This window comes from Aquarana catesbeiana, linkage group LG07, assembly GCF_042186555.1.
Source record: "Aquarana catesbeiana isolate 2022-GZ linkage group LG07, ASM4218655v1, whole genome shotgun sequence".
Taxonomy (NCBI): Eukaryota; Metazoa; Chordata; class Amphibia; order Anura; family Ranidae; genus Aquarana; species Aquarana catesbeiana.
Window position 1 is genome coordinate 54,592,391 of NC_133330.1, and position 27,303 is coordinate 54,619,693.

At 44.0% G+C, this 27,303-nt stretch overlaps 1 protein-coding gene across 1 annotated transcript in view; it reads right to left on the reverse strand.

Annotated features, from left to right (window-relative positions):
- Nucleotides 1–27,303, reverse strand: part of PRICKLE2 (prickle planar cell polarity protein 2) — a 437,307-nt gene that overhangs the window by 402,272 nt on the left and 7,732 nt on the right. The window contains exon 2 of the mRNA XM_073592178.1: nt 11,922–12,007. Within this exon, the coding sequence (XP_073448279.1) occupies nt 11,922–12,007 (86 nt within the window). The remainder of the gene's footprint in view (nt 1–11,921; nt 12,008–27,303) is intronic.

A 27,303-nucleotide genomic window follows, 5' to 3' on the forward strand; every position in this document is an offset into this window, starting at 1 on the left:
TCTCACTGACGTTTACCTCTCGTCAGCATTTCTTTCCAGTGCCTCCTAAATATCACGTGAAATACCAAAGTCTTCAGATTCTAATGCGAATGGGTAAGCATTGGGAGCAATAATACCTGGCAGACAGAGGTGACTATCATGCCGGGATGTGGCTGGACAGGGTACCAGAAAAAGTATGTATGGAGTTTTGAAGTTAAATCATCTCAGTTGGAGGTGAGAAAAAAGGTACAAAAACATTTTTTTTTTTAAAGTCTCCTTACCCTTTGGGTATATAATACTGAATCTTAAAAAAGAAGTATGGTTTTTTAAAAAAAGAAAAAAAATCATACTCACCTAGATGGCTGCAGCACTGATTCCTAGCTGCAGCTGCCCCCTGCTGCCTCTAAGACCGGGAACTGAGCAATCAAACACCACTGACTGCTCAGCTCTCGGTCCTCAGCCAGCAGAGAGCCGGTGACTGTCAGTCACCGTCTCTCTGCTCTGCCCCTCCAGCGCTCACCGGAGCGCTGGGCTGTGGAGGGGGTGGGGGCGGCTGGCTCAGACCCTCAGCGGCTAGGTGGCTGCTGGTCCAGGCTTCTGGGTGGATCCCGACCATGTGGTTGGGATCTTTTCAGATTCTGTACTGGGTAAGAGACGTCAGCCGTCAGTGGCCTTTAGCCCGAAAACGGGTCACAGGAGTGTAGAACAAACTGCATTCCTGTGATCCATAAGAGAAGTACAGCCAAAAAAGCTTTGGCTATGCTTCTCCTTAAGGTTGCGTTCACACTATCTTCGCATGCGGCTCACAGCAGGGGTCTGGTGCCCCCCCGTTCAACCTATTTAGGTCCGATTTCAGCCCGAATATTTGGCGGAATTCGGACCTGAAACGGATCAAAAGATGCACAGGGCTCCTGTGCAAATTTGCACCGTAGCCGCAGTGGTGATGTATGAACAGGCTCCATAGAGAACTGGTCAAAACCTCCTGCTATAGCGAATTCTCACAATAGTGTGAACCCAGCCTTAAACTACAGCTAAAGAAATGAGGTTTGCAGAAAAGGGCTCTGCATTGAGGCTACTTTCACCCCAAGGCGTTTTACAGGCGTTTTCGCGCTAAAAATAGCACCTGAAAAGTGCCTGTAAACTGCCTCTTCTGCAGCCCCAGTGTTAAAGCCGAGTGCTTTCACACTGGAGCGGTGCACTTGCAGAACGGGAAAAAAATCCTGCAAGCAGCATCTTTGGGGCGGTGAGGGAGCGGTGTGTACACACTGCTTCTAAACCACCCCTACCATTGAAAACAATGGGCACCGCTGCCGAAGCGCCTGCAAAGCGCTTTGGCAGTGGCACTTTTCGGGCGCTTTACCCCTTTCCTCGGCCACTAGCAGGGGTTAAAGTGCCCCTCCATCGGCCAAAAAGCGCCGCTTTAACAGCAATAAAGCGCCGCTAAAACTAGATCCCTGCCCCAGTGTAAAACTTGCCTAACCTGGAAGAGATAATGCAGAGTTTTATGAGAATTAATGGGAAACAGAAAATGTGAATTTCTGCAGTTTCAGGGAAAAGCTGCAGGTGTTTTGCAGCAACACTGAACTATGTGACAGGTGAATTTTAAGGAATGTATTGTATGTTTCCTATGTCAATAAACAATTTATATAAGCAATCAGAGTCATTTACACATATTTATTTTACATGCCCCTTTATTAACTACAGAATGTAGAGCTAAAACAGGTGCGGGTAGGAGTCCAGAGGCGGCAATTGAGTAAAGGGTTGTAGCTGGGTGTTCTCAGACTTGTCAGTCCAGTGGATAATTTACCAATTATGACTCAACAAGAAGTGATAACCAGCTGCAACCAGCTTATTTGACTTTTTATATATTTTCATGCATGGCTGTCTCAATCACAGGAGACGGGCACCTTTAGTGAAATTATCCTAAGTGATTGTAAAGGAATCATTTTTTTTTTAAATAATATGTCATACTTACTTGCTCTGTGTAATGGTTTTGCACAGAGCAGCCCTGATCCTCCTCTTCTGGGGTCCCCCTCCAGTGCTCCTGGCTGGGTTTGCGTGAGCTCAATCCTGAGCCGGGCTCTATGTGCCCATTGACACAGGCAGCACGGCTCAGGCCTGCCCCCTTCTCTTAAGGCTTTGGCTCCCGCTGCAGCCTCCATGTCCAGTGAGGAGGGAGAGTGCATTGTATTAACTAAAAATCATGTTTTTCTGTAAATCCTCTGTTCCAGACATCACAGTCAGGAGCTACACTCCCTAAAACCTCTCTGCAGACTACAATGCATTTCAGCAATACTTTTGGACAATGAAGAAGAGCAGTACACAGATGAGATCACCAGTCTCCTCCTGAAAAAAAGCTTCATCTGTTAGAACACATACATGTGAAAGTGATCAGCTTAACCCCTTCCTGGCTAGACGTGACTGAAGCCTAAAAGTCTTGACCATATTTACCCTAGTCAGCATGCATCAAATATCTTCATTGTATACTCTATGGCTTATGTGCCTACCTAAATTTAAAGTATAACTAAAGGCAAAACATTTTTTTTCTTTGGATAGAGTGGAGAGGGATTAGAACCCCTGTTAATCTTTATTGCCGGAGATTCACCCTCTCTATTAGTCCTGTTTACCATTATTATTGAAAGTGAAAGTAAAAGAAAATCCCAAATTTTGGTTTGCCCCTCGAAAAGTAAGGCCCCTTTCACACGGGGCTGTACGTTTTTAGTACTCCGCTTGCTCAGCAGGGATCGCTCCGTTGATCCCCGCTGAGCCGGCGGATGACAAGTCTGTCTCTGCACTCTGTGTAGAGGGACGGACCTGTCAGAGAGTCCGCTCTCCCCTATGGGGGGGTCAGATAATTACGGACCACCTGTCCGTTTTCATCCGATCCGCCAGTCGGATGGAAAATAGGACATACATCCGTCTGGATTTTGCCGAGCGGATCGGATCGGGGCGGAGCAGATGTCAGCGGACATGTCACCGCTGACATCCGACGCTCCATAGAGCTGTATGGAGTGACCGTTCAGATCCGCCTGAAAAAACTGACAGGCGGATCTAAACGGTCCGCATGTGTGAAAGGGGCCTAATAGAGGGGAAATCTTCTAATGGGGACATTAGTTCTGGTGACCTGGGGGTCCCCGAGGAATTCCCCTAATTTGCAGGGATTTGCTCTCACTTCCTGTTTGTCTATAGCAGGAATATGCAATTAGCGGACCTCCAGCTGTTGCAGAACTACAAGTCCTATGAGGCATAGCAAGACTCTGACAGCCACAAGCATGACACCCAGAGGCAGAGGCATGATGGGACTTGTAGTTTTGCAACAGCTGGAGGTCTGCTAATTGCATATCCCTGGTCTATAGCAATGTTTCTCTTTTCTGTTGGGGGTACTTGAGAATTCCAGTTCTCAAGTACCCCTAACAGATCATGTTTTCAGGTTTTCCATTATTTTGCACAGGTGATTTGATCAGTTTCACTGCCTTAAGCCCCATACACACTATCAGATTTTCTGCTGAGTTTTTCCTTCAGATTTACCAAAACCATGTAGTGCAAGGGCCTGCCTGATTGCATACACATTGAAACTCCTAAGGTTTGACCTCATATTATATGGTTTTGAAGGAAACACTCAGCAGAAAATCTGATAGTGTGTATGGGGCTTAAGTATAATTAAGTATAAATCTTGAAAACATGACCTGTTGGGGGTACTTGAGGACTGGAGTTGAGAAACATTGGTCTATAGGACTGGAAGTGAAGGTAAATCTCCCCAACGGGACACAGATGGCGAAAAAAAAAGTTTTGCCTATAGTTCTACTTTAAGGTATGGCAACCAGCAAATACTTTGCATTCACTGAATTGAAAAAACTTGCCATACCTAAAATTTAATAAAAAGACAATCATATTTTTTTAAGACATACACCCTACTTTAATTACACATAATAGTTATTATAACTTTCTTAAAAAGTGTACGTAAACCCTGACATAAAATTTCTCTTATTTCCCCATTTACTCCCTTTTGATCTGTTAATCGACTTGATTGAAACTTATCTTGTTATATCTGTTGACAAGAGCATAAAAATACCTGTTGATGTTGCCAGCAATTCAGCGCTGTCCTGTGTCTTGTGCACACTTCTTGCATTATGTCTTGTGATGCGGAATGGGGTTGGGTGTGTTTGGGATCCCACCTGCCCGATCCCGCCAGGAAGCCGACACTGCACACGGCTAATCACAGGCAGTGAGACAAATCCTGATCTGAAGCTGCACAGATAGAGAAATGTCTCACTGCCTGTCATTAGCCGTGTGCAGTGTCGGCTTCCTGGCGGGATCGGGCAGGTGGGATCCCAAACACACCCAACCCCATCTCTACTTGTGATTAGTCCTCCTCCTTATCTTGGAACTACAGAAGTAAAGTTTAGTACATACTATCGTTTTTTTTGTTCATTCAACCCAGCGGGCTGAACAAAAAAAAACTGAAGAGCTTGAGAGGAGCCACTGTACTAACTATCTGATGTTAGTACAGCGATCTCCCTCGCTGAGCTATTGTGTTGTGACAGGGGAAAGGCCATAATCATTGTGTTCTCCCAGCAGGGACAACTCCTAGTGCCCCCACCCATGCCGGGAGAACACAACAGCTCCACAGAAGGTATTCCCCCATCCACACGGATTGTGTTAATGGGGGAATCAAACAATCTTCTTTTCTGCAACCTGGGGTTGCAGGAAAGAAAATTGCATACTCTATGGCCTGCCTTAGTGTCTACATAACCTTTCCCAACCATGGTTCTGTGGAACCGTAGGGTTTCTCCCAAGGTTGCAAGGGATTCTATGAGCAGTGAGCAATGGTGAATTGATCTCTTACCAGCACTGACCACCAGTACAGGACCGCACAGCTTAAATGGCCACTAATGTTAGAGGACACCACAATTTAATTTGTACTGTCTGTATTTATCTTTCTGTTAATATTAATAAGTAATGTTCTGCAACATACTGATCACGCTAATGTACCACAAACTGTAGTTTTTGACAGGGGTTCCCCAAAAAAATATTTGAAGGGTTCCTCTGTAAAAGGTTGTGAAAGGCTGGTCTATGTTATGGAGATGACATTGCGGGTGGGTCTGACCAGCTTAGCAAAAAAAATCCTGGGCAGGAAAGACACCGCTCAGGCCACAAAAATTCTGTGTGTTGTCACCCTAGGACAGGAAGTCTGCTACTGACAAGTTAAAGAACAAAAATCCTAAAAAGAAAAAAAAAAAACGAATGCATCCACCACATCACCACCACCACCATTTTTGTCCAAGGCCTGGTTCACACCTATGCAGGTTGCGGTTTGCATACCTCAGGTGCATTTTGCGTTTTTCAATACACGTTTGTGATTCTGTGAAGTCTATGGAACCAAAAACAAGTCCCTGGCCCTTTCCATAAACTGCACAGATGTGAACTACGACCATAGGAAACCATGTTGAATGAACTGTTGTCCATTTGGACTGAAAATGCACAAAAAATGCATAGGTGTGAACCAGGCCTTAGGGTTTAGTAGGGTTAGATATTTAGATATTTAAATTGGGCTTAAAATTAGGCTGGCCACGGACAACAAATGAGTGTGTCTCTAGAATCTAGATTGGCAAATCTTTGCAGCTCTCCAAGCTTTAGGCTGGATTCACACCTATGCATTTTTAGTGCTTTTTGCATTTTGCAGATTTGCACTACAGTCCATTTAACATGGTTTCCTATGGAACACGTTCTGTAGTGCAAATCTGCAAAATGCAAAAAGCACTAAAAATGCATAGGTGTGAATCCAGCCTTAGGCCTCATGCACATTGGACGTTTTTAGACATTTTTACAGCTGCTGTTTTTGGCTTCAGACATTTTTTTTTCTACAGTCAATAAACTCTCCAGCGTGTTATCCTATGTGCCCATGCACACATAGGCTGTTATCAACTGTTTTTGACTGGGGCGTTTTTTGGCTGTAAAAAAAAACCCAAAACTAGTGGGTTCTGAGAGGAGTTTTTCAGCTGTAAAAACGCTCTAACGTTGAAAAACGCTGATAAACGCTCAAAAACGCTAGCGCTAAAAAACGCTATTGCAAAAAACATTGAAAAACTCTTTGCAAAGCTACTGCCGTTTTTATAACGTTATTATAACGTCCAGTGTGCATGAGGCCTTAAGGACTCAACATGTTCAACAGGTTGCAATTAGCGATCATTAGAAACTTAGAAAGTTTTGTTATTTAGTCCAGATTTTTTTTTAAGCTAACTTTTCATATCCTCAATGGTAAACTGTGCTTTTCCTTTAGAAAGTTGGTTTTCATAACTTTTTTTACATCCAAAAAATCTTTGACCTGAACATATCTAGAAAAAGTACACATACGAACAGAGCCTATGCATAATTAAAAAAGGCACATAAAGCCTCTGAACCTCTTGATGTAAAACTTCACAACCCAGGCACAGAATTGATGAATTATAGAATACAGGTTTCCGAATTGTTTCCTACAGGGATATTGTTTTATTCCCAACACCAAAAACTGTTGCCAACTGTACAAAACTTTTAGGCCTGACGGTGATTTCCCCTGGTAATATTACAAATTTTACTATAAATTCAGAAAAAAAATAAAACATTTGCAACTTTAGAAAGAAGATCTAATCCCAGACATTTAAAGGGAACAAATCCACTTAAAACTAAGATTTCAATGATGGAAAAAGGAGTTTCCAATTGTTGATTTAGGCCGGGTTCAAATATGTGCGGCCGCGGGTTCGTGCCTGGGGTCCGGTACGTATCTGTTCACTGGTTCAGGTGCCATTCAGGCCCAAATTTTTAAAAGAATTTGCACCTGAATCAGACCCAAACATGCATCGGACCCTTTTTCAATCTGGACCTACTCCACTGAAAGCCGGTCACACTTGCCTGTCATGCGAATTGGATGCGGGGAAACCTGCATCCAATTCATTTATGTGTAAACCCAGCCTTATGCCCCGTACACACAATAGGATTTTCCGAAAACAAAATCCATGTTTTTTTTCCGATGGATGTTGGCTCAAACTTGTCTTGCATACACGCGGTCACACAAACCTTGTCGGAAATTCTGAACGTCAAGAACACGGTGACGTACAACACGCACGACGAGCCGATAACAATGAAGTTCAATAGCCAGTGCGGCTCTTCTGATAGATTCTGAGCATGCGTGGAACTTTGTGCGTCTGAATTGTGTACACACAATCGGAATTTACGATGGATTTTGCTGTCGGAAAATTTGAGATCCAGATCTCAAATTTTGTGTGTCGGAAATTCCGATGGAGCCTACACACGGTCGGAATTTCCAACAAGCTCCCATCGAACATTTTCCGTCGGAAAATGCGACCGTGTGTATGGGGCTTTAGAGTGGACCTAAACCTCTCTATCCTTTACAGCCAAGGAAACTGCTATCTTAGCTTCATTTTGAACTGCAACTGGCATGATGCTGCAAATGTGATCAGTTAGGACACCAGCCATTTGATGGTGTGACAGCTTGGTTGAGAATACAAACAACTGCATGCCTTGAAGGTAACCTTAAATGTCTGGAAAACTGTTAAATACATGGCTTAAGTTCCATTTCTGAAACCTGAAACATGAGTTGTGAATAAACAAACACTTTAGGCCGGGTTCACATATGCTGCGGCCGCGGTTTACAGCATGGGGTCCACTGCGTCCCTGTTCACTGATTCAGGTGCGAATCAGGTCCGAATTTTTGCCTTAATTCACATCTGAATCAGAACTAAAAGACGCACAGGACCCTTTTTAAATGTGGACCCTGGCCGCCCCAGGGCTGTGTGACCCGGCTCCATTGAATGCCGGTCACACTCTCCTGTCTAAAGATGGGCTCAGGCGTGTTCGCAACTCCACGTTCCCGCGACCCGCCAGGATGCCGACACTGCGCAGTGCTAATCACAGGCAGGGAGACATTTCCCAATCCGCGGCTGCACAAAATGGGAAATGTCTCAGTACCTTTGATTAGTGCTGCGCAGTATCAGCTTCCTGGCAGGCGCGGGCACATGGAGTTGCGAACATGCCTGAGCCCATCCTTAATCCTGTCATGCAAATTGGATGGGGGGAAAACCAATGCTGCTGCCACTGAGGACTGGCCAACAACCACACTGTTTCTTGCTCACCGGCTTTCCAGCTTTGCCAGGCTGTGTATGAAGTATATGTAAAAATAGAGTCCACAGGCAGGATAGACCATTGTAGAGCAGGCGGATGGAACCACAGTGTACAGCAGAGGACAGCCAGAGATTATAGCAATAAAGAGATTGAAGTGTCTTTGTTTTCTTTTCTTTTTTTTTTGCAGAAAAAGAGATTGAGTCGCTTAAAAAGATCTTTAATTCATGCTGGTCAATCAGGATCAATTGAAAAAAAAATCACAAGCATACGGTTTTACCCTTTAAGGGTTCAAAAACACTTGACAGTACTACTTTATAAGACTTGACTCTCCGTCTATTAATAAAAATACATTGCTTTGGTTAAATGACTATACATAGTAACAAAAACAATATGAAGTTTAGGGCTGATTTTTCTTACATAGTTACAATACATTGGTCAAAGCTGTACCAATGTAAGTATGTATATATCAAACCTGACCAATCCCTGGAGAAGCTGCACATCACTGTAGTAGTTGCCGATACTACAGTGATAACACAGTCTTCCGGGTCCAGTGCCAAGCAGCTGTCCTTCTGTATAGTAACCACAAGGGTCACTCGTTTGCCTCCATTTAGAGAAAATCTTGCAGTTTTTTTTTTAATGAATACGAGGTATTCTCTGATTGGTCGAGATGGGGAGGCGGGAGAGGCGACATCATGATCTCCACCTCGTTCAATCAGAGATTGCTTTGTATTCAATGAAAAATAAGGCTTTCTCTAAATGGCAGCAGTGTCGACAGAGCGACCCCCTGTGGTTACTATGTGAAAGGGCAGCCGCTCAGCGCTGGACCCGGAAGCATGCTGCTTCCACTACAGTATCAGCGATAACTAAAGTGATTTGCAGCTAACTCAGGGATCAGTCAGGTATGAGATATGCATACTCTATAGGATAAAAGTGATATTTAAACTCCAAATTTAAAACGAGGCTAAAAAAAAACTTCAAAACATGCTGCTTATTCCCCAAATACTTCTCCAATTTTAATCTGTAGGAAATCCTTTCAATGATTTGTATATGAACACCAAATGACTGCTTTCCTCCTCAACATAGCCATTTGCATAATATACAGTATATTCTAATGTTGCACAAGCTTTTGTTAGGATATATGCATCTCTTCCAGTAGGGTTGCACCGATACCGATATTGAAAAGGGTTTCACCTAAAAAGACCGAATTGTTGCCAACATCCCATATTTGATAACTACAAAAAAAGATAAAGTGCCCCCCAAGAAGAGTACGCTTCATCTTTTTTGTAGTTACCGATACCGATATTGGTGCCGAGTATGTTCTCGTTCATGTAAAAATGCTCCGATACCCGAAACTGATATTTTTGCGGTGCGAATGAGCCCATACAAAGTAAATAGGCTCAAATCGCACTGCAAGGAATCGCATGCAATTTGAACAGGAATGTGGTGCGAATCCTGTCCGAATCCCATGCGGTTTCCCGCACAGCTCTTGTGTGAACCCAGGTTTGTCATAGTGATTTCAGCCTGCATTCACACAGGAGCGGTGCGGGAAACCACATGCAATTCAAACAAGAATCGCACCGCATTCCTGTTCAAATCACATGCAATTCTTTGCGGTATGATTTGAGCCCATTTATTTTGCATGGGCTCAAATTGCACCGCAAAGGTATCGGTACTCGGTAACGGCGAATACTTAACCGAGAGTATCGGTACTTGTACTCGTCGGTAAAAAAACGGTATTGGTGCAGCACTTCACTCCACATCTTTCAGTGTATGGTAATATCCACTGTTTAATGTAAACCAATAATTCAGTATATTAGTATAATGTCATTACAGTTTTATCTGAAGGTGTTTATTCCCTTCCCCCCACCACAATAGGTGGGCTACTATTGGTGTCTGCATCACCATCAAGGAAAATTCCCATTCACTTCCTGCCCCAGGTACAAGACAGGAAGTGAGCAGATATCTCCCCAATGGGAGGGGAAATTCCTGCTTTGACAGCTGTCACTGGAACAAGTGTCCCTACTAGAAGATTTACCTTCTCGTGTCAGTGACAACTGTAACAGTCTGGATTTCACCTTATTTTCTGTTGTGGTGGCAATGATCGTGGGCACAAATAGTATGAGTGACTCTTCCTACTTGGGCAACAACAATGAAAACCTGACAGCGGAAACAAAATATGAAGGCTAAAACAAGCTTTGCTTTTACAAGCTCACTCGCATTTCCTTATCACTCAATTATTACAAAAGGTATACGCAGACATAATACATGATGCATGAAAACAGTCATATATGTGGGTTACCTGTGCAAACTACCAATCAGATGAATCTTGGGGAAAGAATGCATGGGATTTTCCAGGTGGTCTCTATGCTTTCCCTAACACAAGACTGCAACCAAAGTATTCTATAGAGGACATATACATGCAAGACTGGCAACTGAGATCATGCATGTTTATGATGCAAGGGCTCCACAGAACAATTATGTGGCGGTCTGGTCATCCAACTGTTTGCCTACAAACATGGATAGTTAAAGCAGGAAAAAGTTTCACCTGCAAAGAAGACAACTAATATTTATCTCTCCACCTCCGATCATCTTTGCATTAAATAATCTTTAGATTCCAACACTTCCTGGAGTATCAGATTCTTGGTCACCCACTCCCTTCTTTTTGTTCAGTCTGCTGGCAAATACACCCCCACTATGTCCTATAAAGACCTATGGGGCAATGCGATGAGCCACAGAGTACAACGAGGGACCAGAAACCCAACACTCCTGCAACTGTTGGATTTTCTTGGTCAGCCGCTGTGCTATGTGATTCAATCTGTTGGCCACCAGACCACTACTGTGTCCTATAATGACCTATGAAGCAACAGGATGGACCACAGAGTACAGTGGGAAACCAGGGACCCAACAGTCCTGGAAGTGTCAGATTTTCTTGGTCACCTACTGTGCTATCTGGTTCAATCTGCTAAACACCAGGCCTCTGCTGTGTCCTATAAAGACCTATGAAGCAACAGGGTGAACCATAGAATACAGCGAGGAACAAGGGACCGAACACTAATGGAAATGTCAGAGTTTCTTGGTCACTCACTGTGTTATGTGGTTCAATCTGCTAACCACCAGGCCTCTGCTGTGTAGTATAAGGACCTACGAAACAACAGGATGAACCATAGAGTACAGCAAGGAACCAGGGAACCAACACTTCCAGAAGTGTCAGATTTTCTTGGTCACCCGCTGTGTTATGTGGTTCAATCTGCTAACCACCAGGCCTCTGCTGTGTCCTGTAAGGACCTATGAAACAACAGGATGAACCATAGAGTACAGCAAGGAACTAGGGACCCAACACTCCCGGAAGTGGATTTTCCTGGTCACCTGCTGTGGTTCAATCTAAAGCCACTAATGTGTCCTACAATGACCTTTGATGCAACTGGATGAACCACAGAGTGCAAAGGAGAGCCAAGACCCACGGAAGTGTTGGATTGAATATTCCCAGGGGGCCATTTTAATTCCTTTAATACAGCAATGAATGGCAGCACAGGCAGTAGGAGAAGTTCAAGTGAATAATGAATAACAATTATCTTCTTAACAGGGGATTCTTTTTTCCACTTTTATTTTAGCAACAGAGTTTGCAGCATTACTGATGTGGAAATCCCTGTCCTGCTCTTCTCCAGGATGGAAGATAAAAGTCAGCAGAGCACAGCCTTTCCATCTGTTCACAAGAATAACAATGCCGTAGAAATCCATGCAATCGCTAGCTATATGTACTGCGCCCAAAATATTTTGTAGATTTTGGTGAGAACCTTCCAGTAGGTCAAGCTAATAAATCTTACCTCCACCGATGCAAGGCCAGTCCTGGACACCGATCACCGCAGGCATTACACGGCTGTCCACGCTCCGGTTCAGAAAATGGTGCAATCTGACCAAAAGAAGAACAATTTGTTTTTATTGTGAGAATGTCAGTAAACTAAGAACCAGGGCAAATAACAGTTTTCATGGTTATATAAAAAAAGGGAAAACTTATATTTAAAGTACATTGCAATGTTAGATAGAAAGAGCCATTTATTGAACTGTGCCTAATGCCCCGTACACACGAGCGGAATTTCGTCTGAAAAATCTTGGATGGTTTTTCCGACGGAATTCCACTCAAGCTTGGCTTGCATACACACGGTCACACAAAAGTTCTCTGAACTTTCGACCATCAAGAACGCGCTGACGTACAACACTACGACGAGCCGAGAAAATGAAGTTCAATGCTTCCGAGCATGTGTCGAATTGTTTCCAAGCATGCGTGTTTTTTTGCGCGTCGGAATTGCATATAGACAAACAGAATTTCCGTCAAGAACTTTTTCCATCGGAAAAATTGAGAACCAGCTCTCAATCTTTTGCTGGCGGAAATTCAGATAGAAAAAGTTGGATGGAGCATACACACGGTCGGAAGATCCAACCAAAAGCTCCCATCACACTTCTTTTGATGGAAATTCCGCTCGTGTGTACGGGGCATTCGTTTTAAAGCTGAACTCCAGCCTTCCCTTCTGTGGTGCACAGTTTCACTGCACACTGAGATTCTCTGTGCTGCTTTTTCTCTACCACCTTTTTTTTTTAAGGTTCTGAAGCAGACTCCTGTGAGCCCAGGCCAGTTTCATGATGCACCCCCTGGGGGTTTGTCCATGGCGACCTGAGATCACAGGAAGGGGACGTTATTTATTCAGGAAGTGGGAAAGAGTGGCGTTTCTTCAGGGGACAGCACCAGACAGTACATGAGTATTGCCGCAAAAGTGACACTAAGCAATATTTTTAAAGCAATATAAAACTTTTTTTTTTTACATACAAAACATGTTAAACTTACTGGCTCTGTGCAATGTTTTTGCACAGAGCAGCCCCGTTCCTCCTCTTTTGGGGTCCACCCCTGGCACTCCTGGGTCCTCCCCCTTCTGAGCACCCCCCCCAGCAAGCTGCTTGTTAAGGAGGTACATGTGCAGGCTCCTACTGCTGTCAATCACATCCTATAATGAGGGGGGGGCTCTCTGCCCTGTGAAGAGGGAGAGAGCTCGATTGAGATATTGTAAGTACCTGGATTGAGATCACGTAAGTATGGTGGGGGCGAGGGGGCTGAAGGGGGATCCTCGTTACAAAAAGTTTTTTTAGCATAATGCAGAGAATGTATTAAAGTGGAGCTTCACTCGCTCAATCAACATTGATTATTTTTAATCCTCATGCTGCTAGCATTAGTAAATAGAGAGAAAAATATATCATATTTACTTGTTTTTAAACTTTCAACATTTCTTCAGTTATTTCCTGGTTTCCAGGCCTAGGCAAATGATGTCATACATCCCAGGAGTCTTCAGGATGGGAGGAGGGGTTTTCTCAGCTAAGCACACCCTCCTGTCTGAATGCATGAGCTAAGGGCAGATGGATTCCGGGAAGGAAATGCTACATGAATGTTTTGCCCTTACTCAAGATGGTTGATTTCTCAACAAAAATAAAGCATGGAGACATGGATGGATGGGGGCGTTTGCTTTGAATATTAAAAATGAATTAAATAGTGTTTTGGGCTTGTGGTGCTCAGATGCAGTGAAGAACCGCTTTAAAGTGGTAGTAAACCGCTGGCGATTTTCTTTATTTTGTAACCTGCAACGCAATATCATAATGTGCGAGTATGCATCGCATACTCGCACATTATGTGAAACTTACCTTAAAACAAAGTCCTTCCAGGCGCGCGCTGTCACCGCTGAAAGAGCTTCCATCTTCACCCTTATTCCTTCCGGGTTCGAGGACTCCGGCTGTGTAAGTGACCGGAGCCGCGATGACGCCACTCCAGCGCATGCGCGCAGGAGCTGCCGTTTACGGCACAGGACTTTGAAGGAACGCCTAAGGTGCCCGTTTCTTCAGATCGCATGCGCCAGTGATGTACAGTTAATATCTTCTAAATGGCGCACGTTTAGGAGATATTTACAGTACCTATAGGTAAGGCTTTTAGAATCACTTTAACGTCTAGAAAAAAATCCACACACATTCACTACTTAATGACACTTAATCTATTTTTCCTGACATTGTTTCTTGTGTTTTTCTGCCTCCTTGTAATGTCATCTGTGAACTCCCGAACCTCTCCTTTATCCTCCCACTTTTGTTAGTTTAGAGCGAGCAGTGCACGTTAGTTGAAGTCACGTGCACACTACACATCTCATAGTCCATCTAGCAGGAAAGGGTGACTACATTCCTACATACAGTGGAACCATGGAGATCAAACATAGCCACCCTCTAACAGGAAGTCGGATCACAGCAACAAAAAGAAAAAAAAATCATAATTTGGTGATTTGGATGAGGCTGCAAGCAACAGAAGGTACTTTTTTGGGTTAAAGTGATTGTAAAGTCTGTTTTTTTATAGCTAAAAATAACAAACATGTTATACCTGTGTCCTCTGTTGCAGTGGATTTGCACAGAGCAGCCCAGATCCTCCTCTTCTCAGGTCCCTCTTCTGTGATCCCAGGCCCTCCCTCCTGTTCAGTTCCCCCACGACAAGCAGCTTGCTATGGGGGCACCCGAGCTGAGTCACGGAGCCTTGATTCGGCCCGCCCCCACTCTCCCGATTGGCTAGCTGACTTTGATTGACAGCAGCGACAGCCAAAGGCACCGCTGCTGTCTCTCAGCCAATCAGGAGGGAGAATCTCAGGTGGCTGAGACACTCGTGGATATCGCTGGACAGAGAGGGACCTCAGGTAAGTGTTAGGGGGGCTGCTGCACACAGAAGGCTTTTTATCTTAATGCATAGAATGCATTAAGATAAAAGAAAACCTTCTGACTTTACAACCCCTTTTACATACATGAATAGAATTCTATTTTTTAAACCAAAGTTTAATAAAAAAAAAAAAAAAAAAAGCAATATAACTGAAGCTGGACTTGGGAATTAAACAACACGGCTTATGATTGGAGCAGCAACAGACATTTTTCTGCTATCTACTCCTGTCTGCATGTTTCTTGCCAGTGAACATGCATGCAGGACACCTGATTGGCTCCAAGTACTGCCCCTCCCTCTTCCAGTCTGAGGGCCACTGTACTGCTTTTTTAAAATACACTCCATTCATTTTTCAAAACTACATAAGTGGTGTATTTTAAATTTTTATTTTATCTGCCTTGATTTCCATTTTAAATCTTCGGTTCCCCAGGAAGGAGCGTTACAAACACTATATAATGAATTGAATTTGCAGTGCAAAGCGTCCTTTATTGTACACAGTTGTTCATATTTAACTTTGCCCAGAGGGCATTTAAGATCTGTCAGGAAGAATTGACCGATTATGTAATGCAGATCCTTTGATAAGATGACAAGTCCTACGCTGGAGTCTCTTTTCTTAAGAAGAAGAAAAAATCATCCAACTTTTATCATAAACTCGTTTCCTTTTACTGGCAGCCAACAGCTCCAAGACGGATCTTCAGGGAACCAGCCGAGCTCACTTCCAAGCTGTGTTCATTCACAGCGTGTTAAGTCAACGGAGGACACAAGAGTCACACGGAAAGTTGAGGAAAGTATCATTTGTATAACCAACGTCGCCTGGCCAAATTTACATATCAATACCAACAAACCGGTCCCCAAGCCACAGTAAAGGATTATGGGAAGTCAAGCAACGTATAGAAAACTAATATGTCTCAGGAACAAATGCAAACAAAAGTTGAAGTTAACTCCTCCAAGACCAGATTCTAACATACTACAAAGTTAAACTGCCCATACATGGATCAAAATTTGTCCGGTTCTGCAGGGACCAGCCAAATTACGATCCATGTATGGGCAGGCTGGTTGTACAGAAGTCAATCTACTGGTCACAACGAATATTGTTGGCTGCAACAGGGGCAGAAGCAGAAAGGGAATGCTGGTAAGGTGATTATAACTGGTGGGGAGACTTTATGGGCAAGATGACAGTGCCTCTTTAAAATAAGTAGCTGCTGAAACTGCTTCTGGCTCTGGCCTTTGCCCTCCTGCCTTCTGCACCTCATTGTTGGTTAGTGTTGCTAAATATCCTGGTGATAGAGCAATCGTGAGGCTCAGAAAGCAAGGAGAGGACAGTCACTGACCATGGGAACTTTTCTGCATACCAGAGCAACCAGTAATCACCGAGCTCTAAAGGGGTCCTGGGGTCCCTTGCATGCGCTCTCTCTCCCCAGTCGCATTAGCTCTGAGCTCAGAGATGCTACAACAGAGGAGATAGTGAGACACGCATGTGCAGTGGTTTGGTGGAGTTGAGCAATAAGGGCTAGAAGAGTCTTAATAACATCCTAGCAACAAGGCAGAATGGGATAATGCCATCTCGGTGAGTTTTTCTGTCAGATTTCAGAAGGTTCATAAATGGCTTACACCTATAGCAAGGGCATTGTCCAACTTTAGTCAACGCTTCACAGTATGTTTTTATCTACAGGCCCCCCTTACCTGCAACCTAAACAAAATTATAAAAAACAGAGACATCACCCTACCGACAAAGTCCCGTATAGTCAAAGCTATGGTATTCCAGTAGTAACCTATGGCTGTGAAAGTTGGACCATAAGGAAGGCTGAATGAAGAACTGATGCTTTTGAACTATGATGTTGAAGCAGACTCTTGAAAGTCCCTTGGACAGCAAGAAGATCAAACCAGTCAATCTTGAAGGAAATTAACCCTGAATATGCATTGGAAGGCCAGATCCTGAAGCTGAAACTCAAATATTTTGGCCACCTAATATGAAGAGAGGACTCATTGGAAAATACCCTGATGCTGGGAAACATGGAAGGAAAAAGGAGAAGAGGACGACAGAAAACAAGATAGATAGGATCATCAAAACAACGGACATAAAGTTAAGCAAGCTCCGGGAGGCAGTGGAGGACAGAAAAGCCTGGTGTGCTATGGTCCATGAGGTCACCAAACAACAACAACAACCCATTTACCTGCATTTGCAATTTTTTGGTAAAGGCAAACTAACCCTTTAAATCCACAAAACAGCCCTACCTGAGGCTGAAAAAAGTTATATGACCAGCCTTAAATTAGAACTACAGTAATACCTCGGATTGCAAGTAACGTGGTTCACGAGCGTTTCGCAATACGAGCTATTATTTTTTTTAAATCCTGACTCGGTTTGCGAGCATTGTCTGGCAAAACGAGCAGGATTCAAGCCTCTGCAGTGTGCAGTACCGCATACGGCCAGAGATGCGGGGATGCTGGTGACACACGGAGCCGCTCAGATGCACTCGGAAACACTCAGTTCCCGAGCCTCTCCGAGTGCATCCAAGGGGTTTTAGAGTGTTTCCGAGTGTCTCCAGCACCCCCCCCCCCGGCCACATGTGGTACTGCATACAATAGAAGTCAATGTGGAACAAATTATTTGAGTTTCTATTGACTTCTATGGGGAAACTCGCTTTGATATACGAGTGCTGTGGATTACAAGCATTCTTCTGGAACGAATTATGCTCATAATCCAAGGTACCACTGTATAGGCAAAACTTTTTCCTGTTGCCTCCATGGCAGCATGCATGTGGTAGTAGCCCCACCTACTTTCGCCCACGGGACCAGTGCCTAGCTATAAAAAGTTAACACCCACACAATAGCCCACTCCCTTCCATCACCTTGGGGTTCCTAAAGTTAATTCTAATGCCGCGTACACACGGTCGGACTTTTCGTCTACAAAAGTCCGACAGCCTGTCCGACAGACTTCCGGCGGACTTCCGGAGGACTTGCAGCAGACTTTCTAACGAACGGACTTGCCTACACACGACCACACAAAAGTCCGACGGATTCGTACGTGATGACGTACACCGGACTAAAATAAGGAAGTTCATAGCCAGTAGCCAATAGCTGCCCTAGCATGGGTTTTTGTCCGTCGGACTAGCACACAGACGAGCGGATTTCGGGGTCCGTCGTAGTTACGACGTAAAGATTTGATGCATGTTTCAAATCTAAAGTCCGTCAGATTTGAGGCTAAAAAAGTACGTTGAAAGTCCGGAGAAGCCCACACACGATCGGATTACCAGCCAGCTTTAGTCCGTCAGCGTCCGTTGGACTTTTGTAGACGAAAAGTCCGACCGTGTGTACGCGGCATAAGGGCCGACTATATGGCTGGGCTGCAGCCACCGAAAGTAAATGCTGTACATTCCTACAGCAGCATATAGACATCATGGGCACCTTATGCAGAGATGTCAGCCAACACGACCAGGCAGGAGAGCCTATCAGGTTCTATTATAGTGCGTTCTTTCAGCACTACTGAGGGACTTAGTAGTCCTCACTACACCTGCCTTCGGCAGGAAGTCAGTAGCTTACTCACTTTCTTATATCATAGGATTTGCTGAAGCTTTCTACCCTGGTAGTTAGTTATTGATATACAACATATATGCTGCCATGGAGGCACCAGGAAAACAGAAAATTGTATCATACTTACCATAATTTTCCTTTCCTGGTGCCTATCCTTGGCAGCATACTGAACCCACCCAGTTTGTTCCTAGCGATGTACAGGGAGTGGACTATTGTGTGAGTGTTAACTTTTTATAGCTTTGCACTGGTCCTGTGGGCGGAAGTAGACGGGGCTATTATCACATGTATGCTGGCATGGATAGGCACCAGGAAAGGAAAATTACAGTAAGTATGATACAATTTTCTGGGGGATTGTTTTTCATTTTGGATAGAGCACGAGAAGGTTATAACCCCTGGCACATTTTTTTTGCCATCTGTGTCCCATTGTGGAGATTTCCCTTTCACTTCCTGTCCCATAGCCAAACAGGAAGTGAGCAGAAATCCCTGCAAATTAAGGGAATTCCTTGAGGACCTCCAGGTCACCAGAACTAGTGTCCCCATTGGAAGACTTTGCCTCTATTACTTTTCTGGGGACATCCCAAAATATGGGATTTTCTTTTACTTTCACATTCAATATTATTAATGGTAAACAGGACAAATAGAGAGGGTGAATCTCCCTAATGGGGGCACAGACAGCAAAAAAAAAATGACAGGTGTTCTAATCCCTCTCCACTCAATCCAAAAGTTAAAAAAAAAAAGTAAGATTTAGGCTTGGTTCTCTGACAGGGAATCCATCTTCACCTGGTCTTCCGTCTGGGTTCACTTGCTCTGGCCGTTTGAATGGCCAAGCTGTGATGATGTCACTCCTGTATAGCACACGGAGGTCACACTCGTGGCACGGCTCTCTCAATGGATGGCATGCTGTCCATTAAGAGTGCAGTGCGCATGGGCTGGTGACGTCACCGGCTGCTACACATGTAAATATCTTTTAAATGGAGCACATTTAGGAGATATTCACTGTACCCACAGGTAAGCCTGTTATTATTGTTGTAAAAATATAGGCTTACCTGTAGGTACAACTGAAAAAGCAGACTTTACTACCGCTTTAACGCTCACTGTGTCCCTATTAGGAAGATTACTACCTTTCTATCCTAGTGATCACCCTAATAGAAAGTAAGGGAAAATCCAAAATGTTACAGCTGTAACTAGAACAATACTAGTGGGAAAATCTCGCAGTGAGGTCACCTCTGTTGGTGACATTTTTCAAAGATGGGATTCACTTTGAGGAGATTGCTTCTCACTTCCTGTTGTGGCTGCAGGACAGGAAGTTAAGGAAAATCTCCCAAATAGGGACACAGACCAAAAATATATAACCCAGAAGAGATTCGAACCCTTCCCCATACTTTGCAAAATTAATGTTTTTCGTGAAAGTCTGCCTGAATTCCCAGTAAACGGTTTCCCAGCACAGTATAGCTCACTATCCACAAAAGGTTAAACCGACAAGCTATAAACCATGTTAAAAAATGTAATGATTTATGTTTCGTCTCCATTGTCTGTCTGCCAAGCTCTAGGTCACCACAGTATATCGGGAGATGGGCGTTGCTATGTTATTTCAAGGCTAAAATAACTAATATCGGGAGCTAACAGTACGGGAAAAGTTCACTTTCCCAATGTGAACCCTCTTAAACACAAAAGCAAGCCTAGTGCACCCAGACCATGAATCAGCACTACAGACGGCTCAAAATCTTTAACCCATTTGCTAGTAAAGACAAAGTATAAGAAACTATACTTTCAAAGCAGACTGGCTTTATCTGAAAAATGCCTTAAGACCCCTTTCACACTCCCGGTTTCCAGGCGCTTTAGCGGTGTCTCTGCTATCAGTTTCTGCGCCTGAAAACCGCCTCCCATTCATTCAATTGTGACTTTTCCCACTCGGGCGGTGCGCTTGCAGGACAGTCCGAAAAGTCCTGCAAGCAGCATCTTTGGGGCAGGTTGGGAGCGCTGTATTTATCGCTCCCAAAACGCCCTGCTCATTGGAATGAAAGCCGCAACACTGACGTTTTTAACCCCTTCTTTGGAGTTAAAATTGCCCCGCTAGAGGCCGAAAAGCGCCGCTTACAGAGTGGTAAAGCGCCGCTAAACCGAGCGGCGCTTTACCGCGAATGCGCCACCAGTGTGAAAGGGGTCTAAAAACCTTATGAATGTCAATGAGCAATTCAAGAAACCAAACATTTACTGCATAAGGCCTCTTGCACACTGCAGCTTGAAGAACCGCAGTACAGCTTTTTTTTTTTTTTTTTTTTTAAATTCGTCAGACTGTTTTGATGTTGATTTTTCAAAGCAGCGGTGTTCTGTCATATTAACAAACCTGTGAGATCAGCAGGCTTGCCAATGCCTTTAAAATTTAACATCTAAACAGTCAGACGGATTTTTAAATACTGTATTTCACTATATAAGCTCTGTTTACTGTTAAAAATAAGTGTGAAATGCAAGACTCTGGTGGGTGTAACAAGATGTCCGCTTGCCGCCTTCTCACTGTATCCTTAGTGCGGCCGAGTGCGGGGTGTACCAAGATGGCCTTGACAGAATGTCACCTCCATTTAAAATCTGACGGGTCCCCTAATCTGACGAAACACCACCATTGATTTCGAAATTTGACCAACCAAGCCTTCAATTTCACCTCATGTTGCTACAGAAAATAATTTTCGTAGCTGGAAATCTTCTTTTCTTTTTATGAGTTTTCTTTTCTTTCCAGGATTTTTTTTGTGCTCATGCGCATTTATTTTCCTATTATATTTCTCACACGATTCTCCCATTAGAAAATCGATTGCTTTACAAAAAACGAGTGCTGGGTATAGCAAGATGGCGGCAACAGAATGTCACTTCTGTTACAAAATCTGACGGGTCGCCTAATCTGAATAAACATCCGAGTCCTATTGGGAGATTTCCCTTCACTTCCTGCCACATGGAAGTGAGAGCAAATATCTACAAAGTAAGGGAAATTCCCTCTTATGCCGCGTACACACAATCGGAAATGACGCCAGCAAAACTCCAATGAGAGCTTTTGGTCGGAAAATGTGACATTGTGTATGCTCCATCGGACTTTTGCTGGCCGAATTCCAGCCAGCAAAAGATTGAGAGCATGTTCTCAATTTTTCGGTCAGAAAATGTTCCTATCCGAAAATGCGATCGTCTGTAGCAATTCCGACGCACAAAATTCCTACGCATGCTCAGAAACAATTCGACGCATGCTCGGAAAGCATTGAACTTCATTTTCTCGGCTCGTCGTAGTGTACGTCACCGCGTTCTTGACGGTCGAAAGTTCAGTGAAATTTTGTGTGACCGTGTGTATGCAAGCCAAGCTTGAGCGGAATTCCGTCAGAAAAACTATCCAAGATTTTTCTGACGGAAAATCCGCTCTTGTGTACGCGGCATTAGTGATAATGATCAACAGAGAGGGTGAATCTCTATAACAGGGCATGCAGACAGCAAGTAAACCTGAAAGGGGTTCTAATACCTCTCCCCTCTATCTAAAACTAAATTCATTTTTTAGATGTACTTTAAAATTCGTTTTTTTTTCATGTATAACTTATTATAAATGGTCATATTTACTATTATTTTACACACACAGGCTTTGGTTAGTAGCTCTTTTCAGTGGTACAAATGGAATGCCGCTCCCAGGACCGCCACACCTGGATGAAAGCTCCCGCCCTACTCAGCCTCACAGATGCTAGCTCTGCACGGTTAAGTGAGGAAAAGAAGGTAATGCTGGACGGCCGCACTCAGTGAAAAATGAAGCATCTTTATTGTAACAAAAAAGTATAAAAATCCAAAATAAGTCACATCAGAGGTGGATAAATCAGTGGTGGTGCTTAACCCCTCGTTCACATTGGAGTGATTTGAGGTGCAACTTGAATAGACATCTGTGCATGAAGCCACACAGATGTCTTCAAAGTCGCACCTGAAGTTGCACTAAGATGCGGCTTTGAAATTGTGATGAAGTCGCACAATTTCAAAGCAGCAGCAGTGGATGTGAACGGGGGCTTAGGGCCCTTTCACACAGACATTGAATTCTTCAGCATCTTTAACGCGCATTAATACACCTTTGGACCCCTTTCACAATGAGGCAGCTTTCAGGCATTTTAGTGCTAGAAATTAGCCTCTATATAATGCCTGAAAACCGCCTCGCATTCATTTCAGTGTGACTTTTCACACTGGGGCGCTGTGCTTGTGGGACGTTAGGAAAAGCCCTGCAAGCAGCATCTTTGGGGCGGTTTGGGAGTGCTCCCAAAACGTCCTGCCCATTGAAATGAATGGGCAGCACTTCCAAAGCACCTTAAAAACACTTCGGAAGCGCCGCACACAGGCGTTTTTAACCCCTTCTTTGGCCGCTAGCGGAAGTTAAAAGTGCCCCGATAGTGGTTGAAAAGCACAGCTAAAACCAACGGTGCTTTAGTGCTGAGGTAACCGCAGGTCAGTGTGAAAGGGGTCTTAGTGTTAATGAGCATTTTGGTTGTGTTGCACAAGCATTCATGTTGCTTCAGGCAACGATCCTCAAACACCCTGTGAGATTTTTATTTAAATTTAAGGCTAAAATGGGAAATGATCACTTTCAACGCTTTGCAACTGTACCTTAAGAGCGCTGTAAATGCTGTAGGTGCCTTTATTGTGTGTTTACGGGGCACTTGTCATGAGTTTTAATACAAGTGACTGGAGCATGTGAAGCATCAATGCCCACCAAGCTCTGCAATCTCTCATTATCAGCACCTATTTGTTTGCAATTCTTCAGACCACATATTATATAGTTTCAGAGAAAGGCTGGTAAATTACCCAAATCTGCATATCTCACCAGCCAGTATCTTCAGAGACCGCGCAGAACGCCAGCTGGAAATTGACAAGCATGGGCCTACTTACAACAAGCTGAACTCCACCCCAGCATGCCAGCGGTATCCATGGTGAGGTGGGTGGTTTGCTGAGGGAAAATCTGGAGTAGGCTGTGCTGCAGGGACTGAGAAGGACTGCCGAGACTCCTCTCTTTCTCAGATGACACCCTACAACAGTGCCCTCCTTCCCGGACAGTTGGGCCACCCCTACATAGCAAGGTGTCCGCCGCTACTATGGAAACCAATGTTTGCCACTGTTATGGAAACCAACCTGAGGAAACCAATTCTGGTAATGACCCAGCAACTGGATCAAAATGACAGAAAGTTTCAAGGTAAGATTGTAAATACACTATATTCCCTTTTAAAGGCATCGTTCACCTGGAAAAATTAATAACTGTTACCACATTGTTAAAAGAAAAAAAACATGCATTTATTCATATAACCGCAGTTAGTGCATCACAGGTAACCATGATTCATGTTACACCCTAGATATGGGTGTAAGGCCTAGTTTACAGCCAGAGTAGTAAGGCTTAGTTTACACTTGTTTACAGATATAGTAAGGCCTAGTTTACCCTTGCTTATAGGCCTAGTTTACATTTGTTTGCAGGCCTAGTAAGGCCTAGTTTATACTCATTTACAGAGCTAGTAAGGCCTGATTCACGCTTATGCAGGTTGCAGTTTGCATATTGCAGGTGCATTTTGCATTTTTCAATACACATTTTTGATCCATTGAAGTATATGGAACCAAAAACCAGAAAAAAATTCCTGACCCTTTCCATAAATTGCACAGATGTGAACTACATCCATAAGAAAAACATGTTAAAGGGACTGTAGTGTGTGTCTGCAAAACTGAAAACGCACTAAAAAATGCATAGGCCTGAACCAGGCCTTAGGCCTAGTTCACACTCATTTATAGGCCTAGTAAGCCCTAGTTCACACTCATTTACAGGCCAGTAAGGCCTAGTTTACACTTGTTTACATGCTTAGCAAGGCCTAGCTTACACTTGAGCCACGTTTATTAAACCCTCCCCTAAGCACCGAAGGCAGCACATATACACACGCCACAGCAAAAAACTATCCTCCCCTGTTGTTTTCAAATGAATAGAGTCCCACCACAAATGCTTGCACAGTGCTCGCTTGCAGCACAGTGATGCAAGCTTTGGGGGGTTAAAACAGGGGAGGCAATGTACCGACCTCTGAAAAGCAATCCGCCATGGAGCGCTCTTCTGAAGATCACACTAGTGTAAATGAGCCCTAACATGAAACATGGTCACTAAGGTGGCCTTAGCCTTTAACTTGTCTTTTTTATGAGAATATAATCTGCATGGCGAAGGCCAGTTTCACATATGTGCAGCCGTGGGTTCATACCTGGGGTCTGTTGCGTGTCTGTTCACCGGTTCAGGTGCGATTCAGGTCTGCATTTTTGCCCGAATTCGCACCTGAACCAGACCAAAACATGCACAGGGCCGTTTTGCAATCCACTCTGTGGCTGCCCCGGATCCTGTGTGAACCGGCTCCATTGAGAGCCTGTCACACTCGCATGCCATGCGAATTGGATGCGGGGAAACCTTGGATGCAGGGACACTTTCAGGCATCCAATGTAAATTGTAGGCATATTTCTGCTGCTGGAGAGACAACTGCACCGTACAACCTCCCACAGTAATGAATGGCTGTACGCTAGCTGTAGGTAGGTATGCACTATACTTGCGGAATCTCACACACAGGCGTAAAACCCTAAACGTGGCTTTTGTGTATCCAGGGCTTTACGCCAACGTTTACACAAGCATGGTGTATACCCACATACAGCTAATCTACAGACATTCATTACTATAGGTTGCTGTACACTGCAACTGCCTCTCAGGGAGCAGAAATATACCCACAATAATGTTAGATGTCAAAAAGAGTCTGTGTGTACGAGGCCCAAAATAGTCAGAGATGCAATAAAAAAATACTGCATTTATTGGCGTATAAAACGCACTTTTTCACCCTGAAAATCAGATGCAAATAGTGTGTGCGTGTTATATGCCAATACTGCAATTTGGGCTGCCTAGGAAGGAACGGGGGGGTGGGCCGTCAGATTACATCTGGGCCAGCATTGGACCAGTGTTCTGTCTATCATAGAAGCCGGTCCAGGAGGCGGGACTTTGTATTAAAGAGGCCGCCGAGTAAACTGGAGAATCTCGCTGTATGTAATCTGATGGCGATCGTCCCGCCCCCCTCCCTGCCCCCTCCGAGGCAGCAGTAATCTAAGCTGAGGCTGCAGATGGGCACTGATCAGGCTGCATTCATGGCAATGGTGAGGCTGCATATGGGCACTGATCAGGCTGCATTCATGGCAATGATGAGGCTGCATATGGGCATTGATCAGGCTGCATTAATGGCAATGGTGAGGCTGCAGATGGGCACTGATCAAGCCGCATTGATGGGCAATTGTGAAGCTTCAGATGGGCATTGATCAAGCTGCATTGATGGGCAATTGTGAGGCTGCAGATGGGCATTGATCAGGCTGCATTGATGGGCAATTGTGAGGCTGTAGATGGGCATTGATCAGGCTGCATTGATGGGCAATTGTGAGGCTGTAGATGGGCACTGATCAGGCTGCATTGATGGGCAATTGTGAGGCTGCAGATGGGCATTGATCAAGCTGCATTGATGGGCAATTGTGAGGCTGCAGATGGCGTTGATCAGGCTGCAGATGGGCAATGGTGAGGCTGCAGATGGACATTGATCAAGCTGCATTGATGGGCACTGACCCTTATTTTGCTTCAAAGTTCTTTATTTAAAAATTGTTTTTTTCCTGAAACTTCCCTCGTAAAATGAAGGTGCGTTTTATACGCCTGTGCGTGTTATAGGCCAATAAATACGGTAATTGTTTAGGACTCGTTCACACCATGTGCATTTTTCCACACCAGATCAATGCAGGTCCTAGCTGGCAGAGCTAGCAGAATATTCTGCATTAAATAAGGTCTAAAGTACTTGTGTTTTTCCTGGTAAAAAAAAAAAGTAATTGTGTTTAGGCGCATTTAGATGCGTACAGTTCTTCCTTCATTTCAATGAAAGACCACACTTTTACATGCATATGCGTTTATATGTGTTTGCGCGCATACAGACGTAAAATCAGCAGCCCAGGACGCAGCCGTGTCCTACTTTTATTTTGTGCATCGCACACATTTACGCATGTAGACGCAGCGATGGCTTATTGATTACTATAATGCGGCATTTAGATGTGAACAAAACTGTACGTCGTGCACATTTTTTCTGCCTGTGTAAATGAGCCCTAAAGTTATAAAATTAGGTCCAAAGTACTCATGTTTAGGAGCGTTTAGATGCATACAATTCTTCCTTCATTTCAATAAAAGACCACACTTTTACATGCATATACATTTATGTGTTTATGCACATACAGGCATAAAACCAGCAGTCCCAGAGACAGCTGTGTCCTACTTTTTTTGTGCAAGGCTAAACGCAGCGAACATTTGCGCATGCAGGCGCAGCTGTGGCTTATTTATTACTACAGTGCTGCGTTTAGATGCAAACTATACGTTGTGTGCATTTTTTTTCTGCCCCTGTAATTGAGCCCTAAAGATATAAAAAATATATTGGTGCTAGTATAGTGACCTGTCCAGGGACCTGTCATTTCACGGCATGATGTGAAAACGCAGGCCAATGCGTAAAAAAACGCAACATAACATAATGCATGAAGATTCATGATAAACACACATCAACGCACATGCATTTTCAAGTTTTTATGTGAAGCATGGTGGGAAAGGACACTATGGAGTTGATTTACTAAAGGCAAAATAGACTGTGCAGTTTGCAAAGTGCAGTTGCTCCAGAGCTTAGTAAATAAGCAGAAGCTCTGTTGACTTCCATCATCCAATCATGTGCAAGCAAAAAAAAAAATACTGTTTTTTTTAATTTTTTTCTTGCATGTGATTGGTTATTCTTTGCAAAGTGAAGCTTTACCTCATTTACCAAGCTCTGGAGCTACTGCACTTGCAGAGGGCAACTGCACTTTTCAAAGTGCACAGTCTATTTGCCTTAAAGCGGAGTTCCGCCTGGGTAAAAAAAAAGTAAAAGTCAGCA